The 22,147-nt window shown below is 39.0% G+C and overlaps 1 protein-coding gene across 2 annotated transcripts in view; it reads left to right on the forward strand.

Annotated features, from left to right (window-relative positions):
• DAW1 (dynein assembly factor with WD repeats 1) overlaps window positions 1-22,147 on the forward strand; it is a 72,084-nt gene that overhangs the window by 44,363 nt on the left and 5,574 nt on the right. The window contains exons 11-13 of one of the 2 annotated variants that reach the window (XM_002812941.5): window positions 2,616-2,692; window positions 5,210-5,372; window positions 7,742-8,161. In XM_002812941.5, the coding sequence (XP_002812987.1) occupies window positions 2,616-2,692; window positions 5,210-5,372; window positions 7,742-7,776 (275 nt within the window). In that variant the 3' untranslated portion in view covers window positions 7,777-8,161. Of the gene's footprint in view, window positions 1-2,615; window positions 2,693-5,209; window positions 5,373-7,741; window positions 8,162-22,147 lie in introns of those variants that run through there. The other variant, XM_054549917.1, reaches the window with a different exon arrangement.

Raw genomic sequence — 22,147 nt, forward strand, 5'->3', positions numbered from 1 at the left:
CAACCATGTATGATGCAACATTATGTCTTCATTGTCTTACTGAGACCCTGTATGACTATTACCCTGAAAATAATGTACTGCTACACTATATCTAATATGTAATCATCTCCTTGACAACCACTTATGGTTATATACTATGTCCGCATTGTTTTTAACAGCAGTACATTAATTTATACTATGTTTACATCAATTTAAAAATACTTATGCATGATATTATGAGTAATGTCACTGATGACAGTATTTGATGCTGCAAGATATCTGTGTTATCACCTTGACAACTATATATGGTGCCACACTGTATGTGCAAAATCTGCTTGAGAAGTACATATGATGCTGTTATGACTGCATTATCTCTTTGATAACTATGTATGATGTTTAAACCAAGGTCATTCTCTTTGATAGTCACATATTATGAATGTCAATGTGCATGTCATCTACCTGAAAACCAAGTATGATGCTATACTATTTCTCTGTCATCTCCTTGATAACCTCGTAGAGTGCTATACTATTTTGCATCATCTTCTAGACAATTACACATGATAATCATGGATATGTATCATATCTATGATGGCCATGTATACTATATTATTTGGGTATAATCTTCTGTAGTCCACATATGACCTGCGAAGTCTCCATTATTTTCTTGATGATCATATATGATGCTACACTATGTCTTTTTCATCTACTTGAACTTGACAATGATCACACATCAGGCTATACTATGTCTGCATTATCTCCTTTAAATCCTCATATGATGTACAGCATGTCTACATTAACATTCTGACTCCTGTGTAGATACTACTATACATCTGGATCATCTTACTGATGATCATGTATCATGCTACACTGTGTATGTGTCAGCTCTGTAATTCTGACCTATGTCTGTATAATCTCCTTGTCGACAATGTATGACACAACGCTATATCTGCATCATCTCCTTGATAACCATATTTGACCCTACACTACGTTTGTGTCATCTCTCTGACCACATGTGACATTAAGCTATGTCTGTGTCATCTCCCTCATGACCACACATGACACTACTCTATCTATCTATCTATCTATCTATCTATCTATCTATCTATCTATCTATCTATCTATCTATCCATCCATCCATCCATCCATCCATCCATCTATCTATCTATCTATCTATCCATCTATCTAATCTATCTATCTATCTATCTATCTATCTATCTATCTATCTATCTATCTATCTATCTATCTATCTATCTATCTATCTATCTATCCATCCATCCATCCATCCATCCATCCATCCATCTATCTATCTATCTATCCATCTATCTAATCTATCTATCTATCTATCTATCTATCTATCTATCTATCTATCTACTTTTTCTTCTTCATTGGAATTATTCTGAAGGCTGATTTTTTTGTTTCTTTAGTTGTATCCCTATCTGTAAAAAAATTACAGTGTTGCAGGCCATATTATTTCTGAGTTTTGTGAAGTTTGGGCATATAGTTTTATAAAATTTAGAATGTAGATCTATGAAGCACATTCTCTTTCACGTTATTGACTCTGAAACCAAATTGATCACTTCCCTTTAAGGCTTTTGAAATGTCCAGCTGAATTTCAAGTTATATATTTTTTAATTACATTAATTCTAAAATGGCAGGTTTTATCATTTTTTGTACTTCCTCATGAGGTTGACATTGTCAGAAAGGCAAGTAAAAAATTTATTACGATATTTTACTTTTCCCTGGATTCACATCAAGTACCTAAAATTTTGTATCCTTGCTATATTTTACTACTATGTAATGCTATAATTAGAGATTTAAAAAAGCAGTCTTCATCTGGCAAGGCAAACTATAACTTTTCTTCTAACAAAAATTTTACTTCTCATGTTTTTCTCTTTCAATGCTTATTTATTTAACTTATTCATCCTGTACTTATAAGGAAATATCCATAGTACTTATTCCATCCATTTCTCCATCCATCCATCCATCCATCATCCATCCATCATCCATCCATCCATCTATCCATCCATCCATCCATCCATCCATTTCTCCATTCATCCATCCATCCATCCATCCATCCATACTACAGCTATTTATTGAATGGCTAATATATGCTTGGCACTTTTGGTGCTGGAGGCAGAGCAGGAACAAAGCATTCTATTAGCTTTTTCTGTGGAAAAGGGTTTTTGAAGCCTGTTTTTTGCCTGTTGAGTAGCGGCTGATGCTCCTTCTTGGGATGTTCCTTGTGCACCTTGCAGAAACTCAGACTTACCCCTAGTGTATCATGCTGGTCTTGCTGCTTATTTCATCACCTGCTTCTTGAAACTTGCTCTAATTCCTCTTTTTCTCTTAAAGTTTTTTCTTTCTGGATTCCTGTTTCTTGCTCTCTTTTCTACCTTGGAATACATTATTTCTTCTAATAAGCTCAGGGCTAGAGAGGAGCTCCCTCTCATCCTCTCCTACAATGGGACCAGAAGGAATTTACAGTATTAAGTATCTGGCTCTCACCACAGGCAAGAAGATGAACTTAGCATAGAGCTCATGTGTCAGGGGGATATATATTTATACAATGCAAGTTCTTTTATCCAAAGTTCTGTATTTAAGATGAATTTATATATATCCCCACCTCTCTCAAAAAGGAACAGCAAGAATTTTCAGTGCTGCCACAAGAAAATGCATTGCCAAACTGGAAGGCCATGAAGGTGAAATTTCGAAGGTGAGTTGCTTTCTCATTTGGAGGAGTTTATTTACTTTCAAAAAATAAAGAGCAGGGCCCGGGTGCAGTGCCTCACACCTATAATCCAAGCACTTTGAGAGGAAGAGGTGAGAAGACTGCTTGAGGCCAGGAGTTCAAGACCAGCCTGGGCAACATAGGGATGCCTCATCTCTACAAAAGACAAAAGAAGTCAGCTGCGCATGGTGTCACCCACCTGTAGTCCCACCTACTCTGGAGGCTGAGGAAGGAGGATTGCTTGAGTCCAGGAGGTCAAGGGTGCAGTGAGATGTGATTGCACCACTGCATTCCAGCCTGGGTAACAGAGCAAGATCCTATCTAAAAAAAAAAAAAAAAAAAAAAAAGCATGCTCAGTATAAATAGGTCTATTGGAATTGAAGTACTAAGATTTGTTCCATTGTCTCATTTTTTTTTTCTAGAAATCACTTACCTAAAGACTTTATTTTTAACTGTGCCCTCAGACTTAGCATAATAAATGATTTCTAAAACCTCTTAAAAAGTATGGAACAACATTTGCCTCCACTGTCAGCAAAAGCTTTAGTTAGCTGAAAATACTTAATACAGCAATTTAAGGAGTGTGTAAACTGCTTTTCCTGGTTCCGGTAAACACATAAGTTTATGTTGTGCAAAAAATATGCTGTGCAGCAAGTATCAAGTGTTCTGTAAGTTAGATGCAATTGAGGAAGTAGTTCCTGGAAATATGTAAAATTATAATTAAAATTAAATTATACAATTATCCATTTTGAAACTACAAAGCTGTATTTTAGGATTTTGTATAAACTTCCCCCAAAGGATCATTCACAGAGCAGGCCCACCCAGTCAGTGATCTGAAGTTTAGATGTGTCATCAGAACTTCATAGAGTAGGCTAGGACTTGATGGCTCTCACCTCCCAGCTCAGGAATCCCTTGGTTCCCTGTCTGAGATCAGATTTGTTCCTACTTTGTAAAATATCAGCTTGATGATTTTAGGTTTCTAAAGGCTCCATCTAGACCCTGGAACTCCACCCCATGCTGTACTCTTGGCCTTTCTGCCTCTGCACCTACAGCTGGTGATCATTGCCCTCTGGCTGGTCGGTGGTGGTCTCCAAGGCATGCAGACTATGGCCTCTTCATAAGCTGGGAGGCTTATGGATGGCAGGAGGGGATGGAAAAGTGGGGTGTGGGAGGCAGGATGAGGAGGAAGCCTGGCCCATGTTTCTGAGTGTCTGGCTAGGTAGCTATTGAGACCTCTGGTGTGTCTCCTCCACAAGTAAACATCTATTTTCATGAAAGAGTGAATATGAAGAATTCTCTAGTGCTATTTTATTACATTTTATGCTTTTTAAGTGAGCATATTACTTATTGAATTGGCATCTGGTAAGGGTATTTCTTTGGGGTGCAAAGCTGAAGTATTCACTCATTCAGCAAACATTTTAGAGAGTGTCAACTGTGCTGTGCATTGCACAGCCACTGGTAACAGAGTGATAAAAACAGATATGGCCCTGCCCTCCTCAAACCTTCAGTCATTGAGGAGATGGCCCGAATCTCTGTCTTCTGGTGATTAGAGAGGGATGTAATGTGATGCCCAAAGGGATGCAGGACTAACAGGTTCCTTTGATGGTCACTCAGATGCCAACTGGCAACACCTGGCACATGGGAGGCACAGAAGAGTATTTATGGAAAATGCTATACTTGGTGGGGCAGTAGATGGGAACATCCTTTCTTGTAGGTTCTACATTCACTTATTCTATGGCACAGATTAGAGAAGGATCTGTGTGCTTTTTAAAATTATTTATTTATTTATTTATATTTTTTATTATATTTTTTTGAGATGGAGTCTTGCTCTGTTACCCAGGCTGGAGATCAGTGGCATGATCTCAGCTCACTGCAGCCTCCACCTCCCAGGTTCAAGTGATTCTCCTGCCTCAGCCTCCCCAGTAGCTGGAATTACAGGTGTGCGCCACCATCCATGCCCAGCTAAATTTGTATTTTTAGTAGAGACAGGGTTTCGCCATGTTGGCCAGGCGGTCTTGAACTCCTGACCTCAGGTGATCCACCTGCCTCGGCCTCCCAAAGTGCTGGGATTACGGGCCTGAGCCACCGCCCCTGGCCCGGATCTGTGTGCTTTTGACCACCAGGATGACACCAGGGTTTGGCTATGAAGGATCCTGACTCGTGTGTTCATCCCACCAGGGCCCTGTGTCTTTGCGCAGAGAAGGGCATCGTGCATCTTTGGAAAGAGGCTGGGTGGGGAATACTCAAATTATAAGGATGCTTTGGTCTTTATTCTTAGAAATGTGAGGAGTAGGCAATTAAATTTTCTCTCTGGATTTTAATTTCCATATACTAGTCCCTGCAATATTTTTTTCCATCATGAAGAAATTGTTCTATGCAAGAATAAATACCAGACTAGGAAGGTGACATGTGCTTAGTAATGTCTTTTTTTTTTTTTTTTTTGCTGATAAGAAATGTTTTGGAAACATTACCCAAAGCTTGATCATTTTTCTTTCTCTTTTGCAGATTTCTTTCAACCCTCAAGGGAACCGTCTTCTAACTGGCAGCTCTGACAAAACGGCTAGAATCTGGGATGCTCAGACCGGCCAGTGCCTCCAGGTTCTTGAGGGGCACACTGATGAAATCTTTTCATGTGCTTTCAACTACAAAGGCAACATAGTCATTACAGGTATGGAAGACATCAACACCATAGACTCGTTTTTTCTTGATTGGCTGTTAGAGTTCCCAAGCTGAATACTAACAGGAGTTCATCCCCATTCCCTACCTCTTTTCTGGAGTCACTAGCTCATCTTGGCCTGCCCTCATATTTTCATTATTTAATTTTAGTTTTATGAGGACCTGCAGGAGTGAGCTCTGCCATTGACTGTAGTAAGGCTTTGTGAACTTTGAATTTTATTTGCTCTAGATAAGGTAACAATTTGATAGCCTGCCTTACGGGTTACTAAATTTCCCCAGGTGTTTTCTGTCAATTGAATGGTTAATATTTAGTCAGCCAGGCGCATTGGCTCATGCCAACAACCTCAGTGCTTTGAGAGGCTGAGGCAGAAAGAATGCTTGAGGCCAGCCTGGGCAACATAGTGAGACCCCATCTGTACAAAAATATAGAGCATTAGCTGGGCATGGTGGCATGCACCTGTAGTCTCAGCTACTCAGGAGGCTGAGGCTGGGGGAGCACTTGAGCCAAGGACTTGGAGGCTTCCGTGAGCTATGATCAGGCCACCGCACTCCAGTCTGGGTGACAGAGTAAGAGCCTCTCTCAAGAAAAGAATTCAGTTTATGTCAGTAAGTGTTAGTAACCAAAACAAATCAGGATCAAAATTCTCCCTAGTTGGCTTTATAGCCCATTAGAGATTTATTCTTTGAGCAGAGTTGTTTTCTCCCCTGCTAAAGCACTAATGTCTAGGGGGAAAAGAACATGTATTAACCATTTTTCAACCATTAACAGTTTATGGTGAATTAATAATATTAGCAACATTTCATAAGAAAAGGGTAGTTTAGATTGTGGAAAGGGGAGAAAAATGACAAGATGATGGAATACTGTTAGTGCAGTGCCTCGAGGGGAGGCCGTGGCAGGGAACGGGTGCCACAATAATGTGGAGTACGGTGCCCTAAGTGAGCACAGAAGACCAGTTCTGCCTAAGTACCAGTGATTCTCATTGTGTTGAGCAAATTTAAAAATTACTGGTCTAATAAGTTAAATGTCACAGGCCCAAGGCTGGCTTTACATATTGGCTAATTAGGGGGTTTCCTTGTCAGATAACTTCAGGGGTGCTGAGAATTATCTCCCCTTACCACCTAAAATGCCTCCCCAGTCTACTTAATCATGGACAGTTTCCAAAATCACAGAGCTTATGATCTTCAAAATCTTCGGGCTTATGATTTTCAAGTGTTAACTAAGCTGTAGGTACTTTGAAAGCACCGGAAAATAAGCCATAGATTTTTGTTGTGAACACAATATCAAACCCTTCTCCTTGATGAGAAAAGAGGTGAGGGGCTATGATGCAGGGCACAGGGCGCTCCTGCAGGGAGTGAGAAAGAAGGAAGACCAGCCTTTCCTAGCCTACATGGCCTCATGTGAGGCTGGCTCTGCAGTACCTCTTCCCTCAACCAGTTTTCACAGAAGACCCTGGAGAGTTTAGCAAAAGGATTTTTGTTATTGTGCCTTGCTTTGGTGCTGGCACATACATTCCTGAGCGCTTCTAAGACACCACTGATTAATTTAGTGTATCCCAAAGTACCAAAGTGCTTAACATTGGCTCACTAGACAACAGAGCTTATTAGAATGCGGTGACACTTTTCTCTTGCCATCGATAGAGCAATCACTTTATTTGAAAGATTCTACTCTATTTTCCGAGTGGACCCCAGTGTGATAAACCGCAGGCATTTTGTAGTGGGCTGCCTGAGGCTGGGTTTAGAATCATAAAGCAAATGGCAAAAAAATAGCTGGCATGACCTTTACATTTGTTAAAACATGAAGTGTCATTTTGTGGGATATGGTTTTTATAGGCTTTCCTATTTCCTAAGGCACTCACACTTCTTATACTGATGTTATGTGCCTGGTCCCTGAAGGTGAGAAAACCAGTAGTGCCCACTGATGATGAGAAAAACCCCCTAAAATTTTGAAATCTTCCAAAGTGGTATGTCCTGCCTCTTCCTAAGCTTATCACCCAAACCTGGAGATATTCAAAGTTGCTGTATTTCCACTGGATGGTAATGTTTGAGGGGACGGCAGAGGGGATGGCTGAGGTGGCTGCATTCTCAAGTTCTCTCCCATTCTAGGAAGCCATGAATCTTGCTAGTGTAAGTAAGCAGGATGTGTACCTGCTTAATTTACAACTAGCTGGTATCATGAAAAAAAAAAATCACCACTTCAAAAATGCCTGAGCTGCTCAGAGACTCTGCAGCTAGGCGCGGAGAACTTAGCCCGTTTAGCACGTTGTTAATTACCAATGGCCCAGAAAATGTCAACTTGTAGAAAGAGAGAATGAGATGAATGAAATGAAGAAAAAAATAACTCTGTGAAATCTGTTTTATTAGGCAGCAAGGATAATACCTGTAGGATATGGTGTTGACTGAAGGAAGCTGGTCAGTGAGCAACCTTGCTAGCAATGGTAATCAAGAACTGGAACTTCACAGACAGCAGCTCTTTTAATATTTCTTATACTTTCTCTTTTTCTACAAGTCAACTATTTATACAACTGTTCTTTATTTCACGGATATGACCATTAAACATGACAAAGTTATGCCACTCCAATATTATTATTTGATGGCGATGGCAGGACACAGCATAATGTTTGGCTAATGCCACCAGTTATTTCAGTTGTGTTTGTTTTTCAAAAGCATTATGATACTGAAAAAGGAGACTAGAGTAACTGAACAACGTGTCTCCTGGATTTTACTTTGAAGCTTATTGTTATAATTTCTGTTGAATAAAGTGTTTGGAGGAAATTCCTTGTACATCTGTATTTATGATGTATGCTTTTAGGGTGAAGTAAGGGAAATAATATGGATCTTATTTAATAGCAAATATCTTCTGTATTGATACATGGAAAAAATGTTGGCAGGTTTATTTCTAAGGAAGTTAAACAGAATATTCAGGCTATCGCATTTAAAAATCTGGATGGGGCCAGGCGCCATGGCTCACACCTATAATCCCAGTGCCTTGGGAGGCCGAGGCAGGCGGATCACTTGAGGTCAGGAGTTTGAGACCAGCCTGGCCAACAGGGTGAAACCCCATCTCTACCAAAAATACAAAAAAAAAAAAAAAAAAAAAAAAAATCAGGTGGGCGTGGCGGTGGGGGCCTGTAGTCCCAGCTACTCGGGAGGCTGGGGCAGGAGAATTGCATGAACCCAGGAGGCGGAGGTTGCAGTGAGCTGAGATCATGCCACTACACTCCAGGTAGGGTGACAGAGCAAGACTTCATCTCACACATACACTAAATAAATAAATAAATAAATAAATAAATAAATAAATAAATAAAATCTGGGTGGAAAACGATTGAAGTATGAGAGAAAATGATCAAATACCAACCTGAATACTGCTGAAATATTTTAAAATGTTTTTTAAAAGCTTGGTTTGTGTAAAAGTACCCAAATACATATTAAAATTAATGTTAAAAGAAAAGTACAAGCACTAATAAGGCCTGAATCTGAAGCAAGAGAATGCCTGAAAATCTTATAAAATCATTTTTTAAAAAGAGCTTCATTGATACGTAATCAATATATAAAATATTGCATATATTTAATGTATACATTTTCATGAGTTTGGACATATATGATTCCATCATCAAAATCAAGGTACTAAATATACTCATCAACTTCAACCATTTCCTTGTGTTGCTTTGTGATTTTTGTTGTTTGTTGGTACAAGCACTTTACATGAGCTCTATCCTTTTAGCATATTTCAAGGTGTATAATACTTTATTGTCAACTATAGGTACTGTGGTGTACAGCAGATCCCCAGAACGTGTTCTAGAACTCATTTTCTTAATAATGCGAATAATACCAATATGGCTGAGTGCTTACCATGTGCCAGTAATGCCCAACCACTTTATGTAGAACATCTCATTTAATCTTCCTAACAACTGTTACAAAGTAGATACAAGCCCTGATTTAAAAATGAGGAAAGTGAGTCCCTGAGAAGTTAAGTAATTTGCCAAGGGCATCTGGATATTAGGTGGTGATGTTGGTTTTAGAAACCAGGGATGCTGGCTCCATTACACTGTGTTCTTAAGTAGAAAAGATTTAATCTGGGAGAGGAGAATCAGATGTATAGGTAAGATGAATTGAAGTGAGAATTACTTCTTGGATTATCTATAGATGTTAACCCTCAAGAAGAAAAAAATAAAACAAACACAGGCCGGGTGTGCTGGCTCACACCTATAATCCCAGCACTTTGCAAGGCCGAAGTCAGAAGATTCCCTGAGCCCAGGAGTTCAAGACCAGCCTGGGAAGCATAGTGAGACCCCATCTCTACAAAAAATTTAAAAATTAGCCAGGTTTGATTGTGCAGGCCTGTAGTCCCAGCTACTTGGGAGGCTGAGGTAGGAGGATTGCTTGAGCCTGGGCGGTTGAAGCTACAGTGAGTTGTGATTACACCACTGCACTGTGGCCTGGGCAACAGAGTGACACCCTGCCTCAAAAAAAATAAATAAAGGAAAAAAAAAATTAAGTAAATAAACACAAAAGAAAATAAACCAAACCTTTGTTGGGACTGTTGGGAAGAGGAGGTTCCAATATGATGAAGCCAAGAACTTAGATTGGAGAAAACTTTGCCAAAATTTGGCCACTTCTTTTTTTTCTAAAAGCAAACCTCTTAAGCTTTATTAGTTTTTTCAGCTTTATTGAGGTATAATTGACACACCAAAATTGTATTATTCAAGGTATACGATGTGATATTTTGATATCACAAAATGAAATAATTACCACAGTCAAACTGCTAATTAACAAATCCATCACCTCACACAGTTACCTTTTTCTCCCCTATGGAGAGAATACTTAAGATCTACTCTCTTAGCAAATTTCAAATATGCATTTTTAACTATAGTCATCAAGCTGTACATTAGATCTCTGAAACTAATTCATCCTGAAACTGCAAGTTTGTACCCTTTGACCAGCATCTCCCCATTTTCCCCACTCCTTGACCCCTGTAACCACCCTTCTAGTCCGTTTCTACTGAGTTTTACTTTTAAAAATTCCATATGTGAGATAATACGGTATTTGTCTTTCTTTGTTGGGCTTATTTCACTTTGTCCTCTACGTCATCCATGTTTTTGCAAATGAAAGAATTTTCTTCTTTGTCCAGGCTAAATAATATTACATATATCTTTATACAGGTGTACCTCATTTAATTGCAATTCACTTTATTGCACTTTTTAAACAAATATTTTACATGTTTATATTACATGTTTTAAACAAATTTAAGGTTTGTGACAACCCTGCCTGGGGCAAGTCTGTCAGTGCCATTTTTTCCCAATACCCTGTGCTCACTCTGTGTCTCTGTGTCACTTTTTGGTAATTCTCACAATGTTTCAAACTGTTGTATCTGTTATGGTGATCTGTGATCAGTATTCTTTGATGTTACTATTATAATTGTTTTGGGGCACCATGAATCATGCCCATATAAAACAGCAAACTTAATAAATGTTGTGTGTGTTCTGACTCCCCCACCAACCAGCCATTTCCCATCTCTTTCCCTTTCCTTGGGCCTCTCTGTTTCCTGAGATGCAACAATATTGAAATTAGGCCAATTAATAACCTTACAATGGCATCTAAGTGTTCATGTGAAGAGTCACATATTTCTCACTTTAAGTCAAAAGCTATAAATGATGAAACTTAATGAGGAAGGCATATTGAAAGCCAAAACAGGCTGAAAGCTAGGCCTGTTATGCCAAATAGCCAACTTGTGAATGAAAGGGAAAAGTTCCTGAAGGAAATTAAAAGTACTGCTCCAATGAACACATGAATGATAACAAAGCAAAACAGCCTTATTGCTGATATGGAGAAAGTTTTAGTGGTCTGGACAAAAGATCAAACAAGCCACAATATTTCCTTTAGCCAAAGCCTAATCTAGAGCAAGGTACTAACCATCTTCAATTTTATGAGTGTTGAGAGAGGTGAGGAAGGTACAGAATCAAAGTTTCAAACTAGCAGAGGTTGGTACATGAAGTTTAAGGAAAGAAACTGCTTCCATACATAAAAGTGCAAGGTTAGCAGCAAATGCTGCAGAAAGTTATCCAGAAGGTCTAGCTAAGATCATTAATGAAGGTGGCTACATTAAATAAAAGAGTTTCAATGTAAATGAATATCCTTTCATTAGAACAAAATGCCATTTAGGACTTTCATAGCTAGAGAGGAGAGGTCAGTGCCTCATTCAAAGCTTCAAAGGATAGCTGACTCTATTGCTAGGGGATAAGACAGCTGGCGACTTTAGTTGAGGCCAGTGCTCATTTGCCATTCCTGAAATCCTAGGTCCCTTAAGAATTAGGTGAAATCAACTCTGTCTGTGCTCTGTAAATGGAATAACAAAGCCTGGATGACAGCACATCTGTCATAGCATAGTTTACTGAATATTTTAAGTCTACTGTTGAGACCTACCGCTCAGCAATAAAAAAGATTTTTTTTTCAAAAGTATTACTGCTCATTGGAAATTCACCTGGTATCCAAGAGCCCTGATGGAGATGAACCAGGGGATTAGTTTTCTTTTCATGCTTGCTAACACAACATTCATTCTGTTGCCTATAGATCAAGGAGTAATTTTGACTCTCAAGTCTAGTTATTTAAGAAGTACATTTTGTAAGGCTATACCTGCCATAAATTGTGATTCCTCTGATGGATCTTGCAAGGTAGATTGAAAACTTTCTAAAAGGGTTTTACCATTCTAGTTGCCATTAAGAACATTCGTGATTCATCTTGAATGATGAATCATTTTGAGGAGGTCAAAAAACATCAACATTAACAAGGGTTTGGAATAAGTTGATTTCAATCCTCATGGATGACTGAGGGGTTCAAGAAATGTGGTTCAAAATAGCAAAATAACTAGAACTAGAATTAGAAGGTGTGACTGAAATGCTACAATGCCACAATAAAACTTGAATGGATGAGGAGTTGCTTCTTACGGATATACAGAGTGGTTTCTTGTGATGGAGTCTACTCCTGGTGAAGATGCTGTGAACATTGTTGAAATGACAACAAAGGATTTAGAATATTATATAAACTTAGTTGATAAAGCAGCAGAAGGGTTTGAGAGGATTGACTTCAATTTTAACAGAAGTTTACTGTGGGTAAAATGCTATCAAACAGCATTACATGCTACAGAGAAATCTTTCATGAGAGGAAGAGTCAATTGCTGCAGCAACCTTTATCGCCATCTTATTTTAAGAAACTGCCACAGGCATCTGAACTGAACCTGCAATATCTCCAAGGTCTGCCTGCATCTATATTATACATCTGCACACCTGTGTTCATTGCAGCATTATTCACAATTGTCAGGATGTGGAAACAACCTCCTAAGTGTTCATTGATGAACATATGAATAAATAAAATGTGATATATATATGATAAAGATATATACGTATATGTGTATTAGATTTTCTTACCTTACATTGTCAGATAAAGATACATATATACATATATATTACATTTTCTTTATTGATATAGACATATATATATATATCACTATATCCATATAGATATATAGATATCACATATTCTTCATCCATCATACATCTATGCACGCCTAGGTGGTTTCCATGTCTTGGTTATTGTGAATAATGCTGCGGTGAACATGGGAGTTCACACACCTCTTTGAGATACTGATTTTATTTCCCTCGGATATATATCTAGAAGTGGGATTGCTGGATCATATGGTAGTTCTGTTTTCAATTCTTGGAGGTTCTTTCATACTATTTTCCATAATGGCTGCACCATAACTCCTTATCTTACATATGGTTTGCAAATATTTTCTCCCATTCTATGGTTGTCTTTTCTTTCTGTTGATTATTTTCTCATTTGTGCAGAATATTTTTAGTTTGATGTAATCTTATTTGCTTTTACTGCTTGTGCTTTTGCTGTCATGACCAAAAAAAAAAAAAAATTCTTTGCCACAACCAGCTCTGTGGAGCTCTCCCCCTATGTTTCCTTCTAGGATTTTTTACAGTTTCAGGTCTTATATTTAAATATCTAATCCATTTTGAGTTGATTCTTGAGTATGATGTAAGATAAGGATCCAATTTCACTTGTTCTATGTGGATATCGAGTTTTTTCAGCATCGTTTATTAAAGAGACTATCCTTTTCCCATTGTGGTTACTTCTTTTAAAACTCCAAAAAAATAAACAGAAGCAGATGCTGACTCTTGCCTATCTGACTCTTTGATTGCTTTAGGGAAGGGTGATACTCTTTTGTTACATCATTCAAAAGAGTCAGCCAATGTATGGTAGTGGAGATCCAACATCCCATAGACCAATTTAGGTGTAGGAAAGCCTTGGCCAGAAAATGGCTTATTTCTCTAGTTTTTATATGTTGAAGAAGTCTTTCTTAATATTTATTATGATTTTCAGATATTCCAACCTACTTAAAATAAGTGTTTGAATACTTACAATCGTAAGTAAAGTGATAATATGCCCACTTTATTTTCATTTGCAGGAAAAGGCATTGAAGAGTTGTAGTGCAGTATGTGTGGGGTCTGGAAGTCAGATTGCCTGCATGTGGATTCTGATTCCAACTCTAATCAATAGGCAAGTTACCTGACCACTCCTCTGTGTCTCAATTTCCTTACTTAAAAAGTGATAATAGTAGTTCTCTTCTTTAGGATTAGGAATACGTGGCACAGGCTGGGTGTGGTGGCTCACACCTGTAATTCCAGCATTTTGGGAGGCTGAGGCAGGAGGATCATTTGAGCCCAGGAGTTTGAGACCAGCCTGGGCAACAAAGTGAGCCCCTGTCTCAAAAAAAAAAAAAAAAAAAAGGAATATCTGGCACATAATAAACATAGTAATCAACATTTACTGTTATTATTATTTGAGACAGGGTCTTACTCTCTTGCCCAGGCTGGAGTGCAGGGGTGTGATCTGTAACCTCTGCCTCCAGAGCTTAAGCAATTCTCCCACCTCAGCCTCCCAAGTAGCTGGGACTATAGACACATGCCATAATGCCCAGCAAATTTTTTGTTATTTTGTGTAGAGATGAGGGCTGGCCATGTTGCCCAGGATGGTCTTGAACTCCTGGGCTCAAGCAATCTGCCCGCCTCAGCCTCCCAAATTGCTAGGATTACAGGTGTGAGCACCTGTACTGGCCAACATTTACTATTATTTTTATGAATAAAAACTTAGTCATCTTATTTAAACACATTTCTCCAGAAAAAACACGGTATTATTTCCTCAGAAATCATACTTGAGATATAACTGACTTTAATGTGTTATAGGTATTGTAAGGAAAATTTTCTAGATCAATTTTTTATGAATTAGAAATAAAAGTTAAGGTTCTTAGAGTATTATCCTTTTAAAGGTTCTGTATTGAACAGAGGAACTGAGAAGTAAAGAAATCATCAATATAGACTATTATGATCTAATCCATCTTCTTCATATGTTTAGTTTTCTTATATGAGTCTACGAAAGAGGATTATTCTTACAAAAAGAAATAGAGTTTCTAACAGCTCATATATAAAAATATATTAGCTCATGATTTAGCATAATTCCAATTTTAAAGTTAAAATAAATGCACTTTTGAACTAAACAATGCTTTTTATACACGTGTGTCTCACATTGCCATTTAAAAACACATCAATCATCTTTAAATTATAAGTAAATTTATCTTCTGTGTTTTCACTGCTACTGTTACTCTAAAACAATTTATCTTTTTAAGTTTCCAAAGGAGTAAAATTTGAAGTTAAAAAAAAAAACTGTTATCTTACCAAGATTACTTTATATTTTGCTGAATTCAAATTCGCTGTTGTCTTGGTTAGAAATGCTTTTGTTGCAAGCAACAGAATACTTGCCATGATTAAATATCACAATTAATACCATGATTAAAACAATGTCAGTCCCAAAGGTGGCTATGCAATGGCATGAGGACTTAAAGACCCAGAGTTTGGTGACTTTCCATTTTTTCCATCCTTAGCATGTTGGCTTCTGTCCTCCTGAGTAACCTTGCTGCTTGCAAGATTGAGGACAGAGCTTTATTAGCTTAAGCATCTTGCCATCTATTTTAATCTCATCAAGGCTAAAAGAGAACTGCTTACTCGCCTCCCTATTCCTTCCATTTTCTGTATCATCTCAGCAATGCTATTTCTGCTAACAATAGAATTATCATTCTCTTTTTCCTTTATTTTCTCTATCTATCCCCCAAATCATAAAGATTTCCCTCAATTAAAAAATCCTAGTTATCCAGTCTTATTCCATTTTAATCTAGAATCTAGAATCTCATTATCACCCTGGCACTAGAAACTGAAACAATCCTCTAGTTAATTGCCCGAGCTTCCTCCTGCCCTACCAGGTTACTTCTTTCTAATATAATCAGAAAAAATTCCAAATATCTGTATATTTTACAATTTATGATACTTTTGGATAACTAGTTCATTGAATAATAGGAACAAAGTAGGAATTCTTAGAGCCTTAATTTAAGCTGACAACACTTGTTTAGGAGGTGGTATAACTTTGAGTCTTTTATCCGTTTTTACTACCCGCCCCCACCTTCTTCTTGCCTTTCCTCTGGAACACCCTGGTCTATATAAGAAATTCCTAGGATGAATATCGATTCAGCATATGAAGGGGAAATCATACAGTTGTGAATGCTGCACATCAGAGCAAAACCACCAGTTTCTCTCTGGTCCGAAATTTTCTGTCGTGCTTTGCAGTTTCAGGTTGTGTTACTTAGAAGTATACTTATTAAAAATGAGTATATGAGTATTTGTGGCCATGCAAACAATGGGAATTCCAGAAAGGCTCTATGGGAGCTGTAAATACTCTGAAGGTGAAGATTGCTCTTTGTCATACCTTTTGGGAAATGTTGGATGGTCTGCTTTGAAAAAAGTTGCCTTTGCTACTATTTTCTTGGGACTATAGGATTTTAAGTAATCAACACAACAGGCCAGATGTTCATGTATTTCACTTAACAACAAAGCGAATACTTTTTACTGCTCTCACTAATGAAAACTAGAAAATGTCACTGTTTTAAAAGTGCATAACTTTGCACATTTTTGTTAGTTCTCTTACTCAGCAGGTGACAGTGTTCATCTTCCAGCAGATAAGTAAGTGCTGGCTTCTTGCAGCTACACATAAAGAATAAAGAGTAAGCTTTTTTCTACATGAAGAATAAAGAGTAAGCTTTGTATTGTGTCCCTTACAGATCAGGTTTATGGGTGGATACATAACGATGCTCAGATGGTGGTATAATTAAACTTAGGACCACACTGACAGATTGGGGCAAATGACATGTCTTCTTAATCCTGATGCACTGTAGAGACATCTTCTAATCTATTTGTGAGGACATCGACCAATAAGGCGAGTAAGTGATAGTTCCATTTTTCTTCACAGGCCCCTCTGTTGAAAGCCATATTATGATCATTTATTTTACAGGACTGCTGTTCAAATTAAAACATGAGAACACCCTGGGAAATAATTTTATCCTTAATATTTTTTTGAAGTATTTGATGAATTCCCTCTAATTTTTCTTATAAAAATACTTTATCATCTGAAGTACTGGGAGGAGGATTTCAAGATTTGTCAGTTGCCTTTAATTAATGATATTTACATCTTACTCCTCATGAACAATGATTTCCATTGCTGTGCAGAATGGAGGAGGCTTCTTAACCTACTTAGAGGTTTAGAGATTTGCGAAGGGGAAAAGTTACTATAAAGCTGGATTGATACAGAGTCATTGACTACCATGTGTGGTCAGGGAATTCAACACTCAATTTTGTCTTTTAATGTTAATATCTGATCAGAGTATGACATGGATTATTTCTGTTTTAATAAAGTTTACTGTGTTTTCAATGGATTGAGTGTCTAATAATTGTTAAGTACTTTGAATTTGATTACTTTTACGTGACTATAAACCTAAAGGGTCAAACTGGTTTGTGTTTGGTTGTCAAAGACCAAAGTAAGTCTGAGACCAGACAGGGAAACCATCTGCTGTCACTTGCGTTTCAGCAGGCCATCAGAGGTTCAAAGGAGACTCCGTTTTATTGAGTAAAAAGAGCAAATGTGAGGCAGCCTCTCATTAACAAGCGTTCTATGAAGACAGGAGCTTTGGAAGTGGGGTGACTTTCTAATTGATCTTCAGGTACATTTGGCAGTTTCTTTAAAGATTGCTCAATGCTATGGGTGGAAGGTTTTCTGTGGTGACCATTTCTTGGAATAAGTGGAGGTCAATGGTGCTTTGTTGACATCAAACTGTCATAACGGTTTTTATTTGAGAGGAGGGGTGGCTGCCATGACAGCCCATTTCTCATGAGTGACAGCATTTTGGTGATTGAAAATACCGACTCTGGAATCAGAATGCCTGTTTTAATATCCTGCTCCACCAGTTTTTGGTTCTGAGACCTTGAGAATTCAGTTTGTGACTCAGTTTTCTCACCTACAAAATGACCTTCTCTTTCTCCATTGAGAATGTGCCATTTCAAGGCTGGAATCAGTTCTGTCTGTGCGACAGGAGCGAAGATCTTGCATGCACTGCCCTTCCTGCAAAGTGCAAGGGCAGCTCCTCTGCCTTTCTGAAGACCATTCATTGCTGCTGCAGCAGAGCCTTTCTCTCTCCAATGTGCTTCTGAGTCACTCAGGTTTTACTGACTCCCTTGGGGAAAGCAGGTGTTCTACATTTAGAATAGCGTTAGCTGCTTTCCCAAGAATTTGAGCTAATACTTAATGAGTATTAATCCAAACCTTTTTGTAGCAATGGCTATATGTACATTTCAGATAATCTCTTGCTATCTATAAGATCTTCCTCTTAGGGTTGGTTTGAAAGAAGAGGATAAAAATAGGAGAATGTGGATATATATATATATCTCTATATATATCTGAAAGCGAGTATCTTTAGAGGGAAGTGTTGATTGCTGCAAAATCACATTATAACATTCAAAGATAATTTATTTGTAAATGAATCATGTTAGCATATTTAACCTTCAATTTTGAAGTTTAAATGAGTGAAGTGTGTCATCTCAGGTGTTCATATTGCTCACTATCTAAAGAAGTTCAAGTTTCCCATTCTTATATTCCCAGGCATCTGTGAGCTAATCCTAATCTGCATTTCTGGCCCCATCTTTCCTGCTCCTGTATATCCCACATGTTGTAGGTTGAGTTGTGTCCCTCCTAAAATTCATCTGTTGAAGTCCTAACCCCCAGTACCTCACAAGATAATTATTAGAAGATAGGGTCTTTAAAGAGGTAATTAAGTTAAAATGAGACCACGGGGGATGGGGGGGTTCCTAATGCAATATGACTGGTATTCTTTTTTTTTTTAAAATCCATCCCCTCAAGTATTTATTTATTTATTTATTTATTTATTTTACTTAAAGTTCTGGGATACATGTGCTGAACGTGCAGGTTTGTTACATAGGTGTACATGTGCCATGGTAGTTTGCTGCACCTGTCAACCTGTCATCTAGGTTTTAAGCCCTGCATGCATCAGGTATTTGTTCTAATGCTCTCCCTCCCCTTTTCCCCCACCCCCCACAACAGGCCCCAGTGTGTGATGCTCTCCTCCCTGTGTCCATGTGTTCTCATTGTTCAACTCCCACTTTTGAGCAAGAACATGTGGTGTTTGGTTTTCTATTCCTGTGTTTGTTTGCTGAGGATGATGGCTTCAAGCTTCATCCACGTCCCTGCAAAGGACCTGAACTCATTCTTTTTTATGGCTGCATAGTATTCCATGGTGTATATGTGCCATATTTTCTTTATCCAATGACTGGTGTTCTTATAAGAAAAGAAGGAAACACGAGGCAGGCAAATGCATAGAGGAAAGAGCATGTGAGGACACAGTGGGAAGGTGCCATCTGCCAGCCAGGGAGCAAGACCTCAGAAGAAATGGGAGCACCTTGATCTTGGACTTCTAGCTTCCAAAACTGTGAGTAAACAAGTTGTTTAAGCCACACATTCTGGTATTTTGTTATGGCGGCCCTAGTAAACTAATACAGCAGATAGACTACTCACTAGGTCTCAAAAATGTGCCATGCTTTCCTTTCTCTGTGATTTTACTTTTACCTAACTACTCTAAAATTCCTTTTCCATCCCTACAACTGGACAATGTTACCCCCTCATACTTTAGAATTTACTGCAGATATCATTATTTTCTTGTACTCCTTTTTGAGTTTCTCCCACCAACTCTTGCCTTCCACACTGGAAAAGATAGGCTTCCCAAATTCCATTCGTGCATGCGTATTAATTATACTCCTCTTGCAAATGTAGACTAGGGTTTTCAGAACTTGGGCTGGAGATGGAAAAGGTGAAGGAACCATGGATCATTGGAGGTAATTGTGGTTTGTTTTTAGAATGAAAGAGGCTTACATCTGACTGAGAAGATGGTCCTAGGGGAAAAAGAAGTGAAGAATCAGAAGAAAATTGGTATTTGCTGAAGCCAGTTGCTTAAGGAGGAAGAGGAGGAATGAAAGAGCAGACAGAAGGGGAGGTTGACATTATAAGGAGAAACAGCTCCTGTTCTGAGACTGGAGGAGAGGATGTGAGGAAGACAATGGTCTTGCTAAATTTTCTTTGTTTTTATTTCTAAAATCATTAAGAGCATGAGCTCTGGAGTGTGAGACAAACTCACCCATCCAAACCCAAAGAATGGACTCAGAGACCCGGAGAACAGTGTGAGACTTTTAATAAGGATCTTGCAAGATCAGGTGTCTGATAGGCAGGCACACCCAGCGCAGTTTCCACAAGCAATTTAACACCTAGTGCACAGGTCCCTCCCCTGGTTCCTCGTAGGCTGAGTACTATGGGGGTCACAGTCTTCCCAGATGTCACCTATTAATTGTTGCACAGGGGCTTCAGGTGTTTTTTTTTTAGAGTTGTCTTGCTGCATTTTGTTGCAGCCCACAATGCATTGCAATCCTAGTTAGCTCAGGGGCTCTTCAAGTATTTGACTTATGACCTAAGTAGCTGGGCAGGCTGATAACAGACAAAACCAGCTATTTTACAGGCTAGTAAACTTTCATCTTAGACTAAACTTCTTTGGTTTGGGTAAAGGCAACTAAGTTGCCGCGGGGGGAGGGGGAGGCTGACAAGCAGGCATCGGCTATCCAAGCAGGGGCCTAGTATACTCTCTTTCTTCTGTAGTTTGCTGACCTAAGCCGGTTCAAGGCACTTTGTCTTGGAAATGGACCACTGTATACATTATTTCATTCAGGAGCCAGACTCCTGAATCCCTCTACCCTTTATGCTGGATCTGTGACTTGGATGGCTTTTTTTTTTTCTTTTTTTGAGACGAAGTCTCGCTCTTTTGCCCAGGCGGGACTGCAGTGGTCTCGCTCTTTTGCCCAGGCGGGACTGCAGTGGCGCTAGTGGCGCTATCTTGGCTCACTGCAAGCTCCGCCTCCCGGGTTCAAGCCATTCTCCTGCCTCAGCCTCCTGAGTAGCTGGGACTACAGGCGCCCGCCACCGCGCCCGGCTAATTTTTTGTATTTTTAGTAGAGACGGGGTTTCACCGTGTTAGCCAAGATGGTCTCGATCTCCTGACCTCGTGATCCGCCCGCCTCGGCCTCCCAAAGTGCTGGGATTACAGGCGTGAGCCACTGTGCCCGGCCTGGATGGCTTTTTATTTGATTCAGTGTTAGTGTTTCCGTGTCTACAATGGGTACAAATCCTCACTATCATCAAAGGATTAAATGGATAACACATGTAAATTACTTAGTACAGAACCCAACAAAGGCAATCTTTTTTTTTTTTATCATTCTTGTCAATATCCCCCAGCTGAAGACCACCAGGAACATGACTACAGTTGAACGAATTTGCTTGATGATGCCTTGGAGAGAAAATGCACTCCCTGGGAAAGCATGGAATGTCTCAGAGAATTTTAGAGAGAATTTATTATAGGATGTGAGCTTGTGTTAGGTTAGGTTTAGGGACTTTGCTCTTTGCTCTATATTGGACGCTATCAGGAAGTGAAGATAATTCTGTATGATGGGGTACTTCATAAAGTATCCATAGGGATAGCAGACTAGAGCAAGCCTAACGTGACTGGCAAACGAGCAGCTGTCACTCATATCAGCCAAGAGATGGGGTTGTTTCGTCATTTTTATGGCTTAGACAATGCTCACGTTCTGTCTGTTCCGACATGATTCTAGCGTGGTCTTGTTTTTGGTCTTGACCTCCATCATGATCACAGAGTAGCCTTGTTTATGTTGATGTTCTGTGAAGTTGTGTTCAACTGGAAAACACCAAGGCCTGGCTCTGAGTATCAGGCCAGTAGCAACACCAAGACCTGAGTAATTAATGCCTGATGACTTTGCTTTCTGGTGATGTCTGCTGAGAATGAGGTGTTTAAAGACAGAGGTGGACATTGGCAATTTTTTTTTTTTTTTCAGGGAGAATTGTCACTGAAGAGAATCATAAAGGGCTGATGGGCAGCATCAGAGGTGCAGCCAGAGTCGGAGTTGATGGAGTTACTGTAGCGATCAGCATTCTGATTGTGTGATTCTCTCCCATGGGGCTAGGCTATGCAGCACTGGTGTGGAGAAGGCACAACCTAACACTAGTCCTGGGCTGGGGGTTTACAAAGAGATCAGGACAAAGGACAGTAGTTCAGAGTTGAAAGTGCCAGGGAGCACAGATTTGTTGGTTCCCTGTGAGGAATGGGCTATTCCATGAATAAAGACAGAATATGAGAAGACTAACCACCAAGAAAAGAGGAGACTAGCTATCTTTTAGAGAATGTTCTGAGCTGAAGCCTTGCTGGGTGATGGGAAGATCATTGGCTGGAAAGAGCCTAGGCCATTTAGAAATAAGGAG

The sequence above is a fragment of the Pongo abelii genome, chromosome 11 (genome assembly GCF_028885655.2).
Source record: "Pongo abelii isolate AG06213 chromosome 11, NHGRI_mPonAbe1-v2.0_pri, whole genome shotgun sequence".
Classification (NCBI taxonomy): domain Eukaryota; kingdom Metazoa; phylum Chordata; class Mammalia; order Primates; family Hominidae; genus Pongo; species Pongo abelii.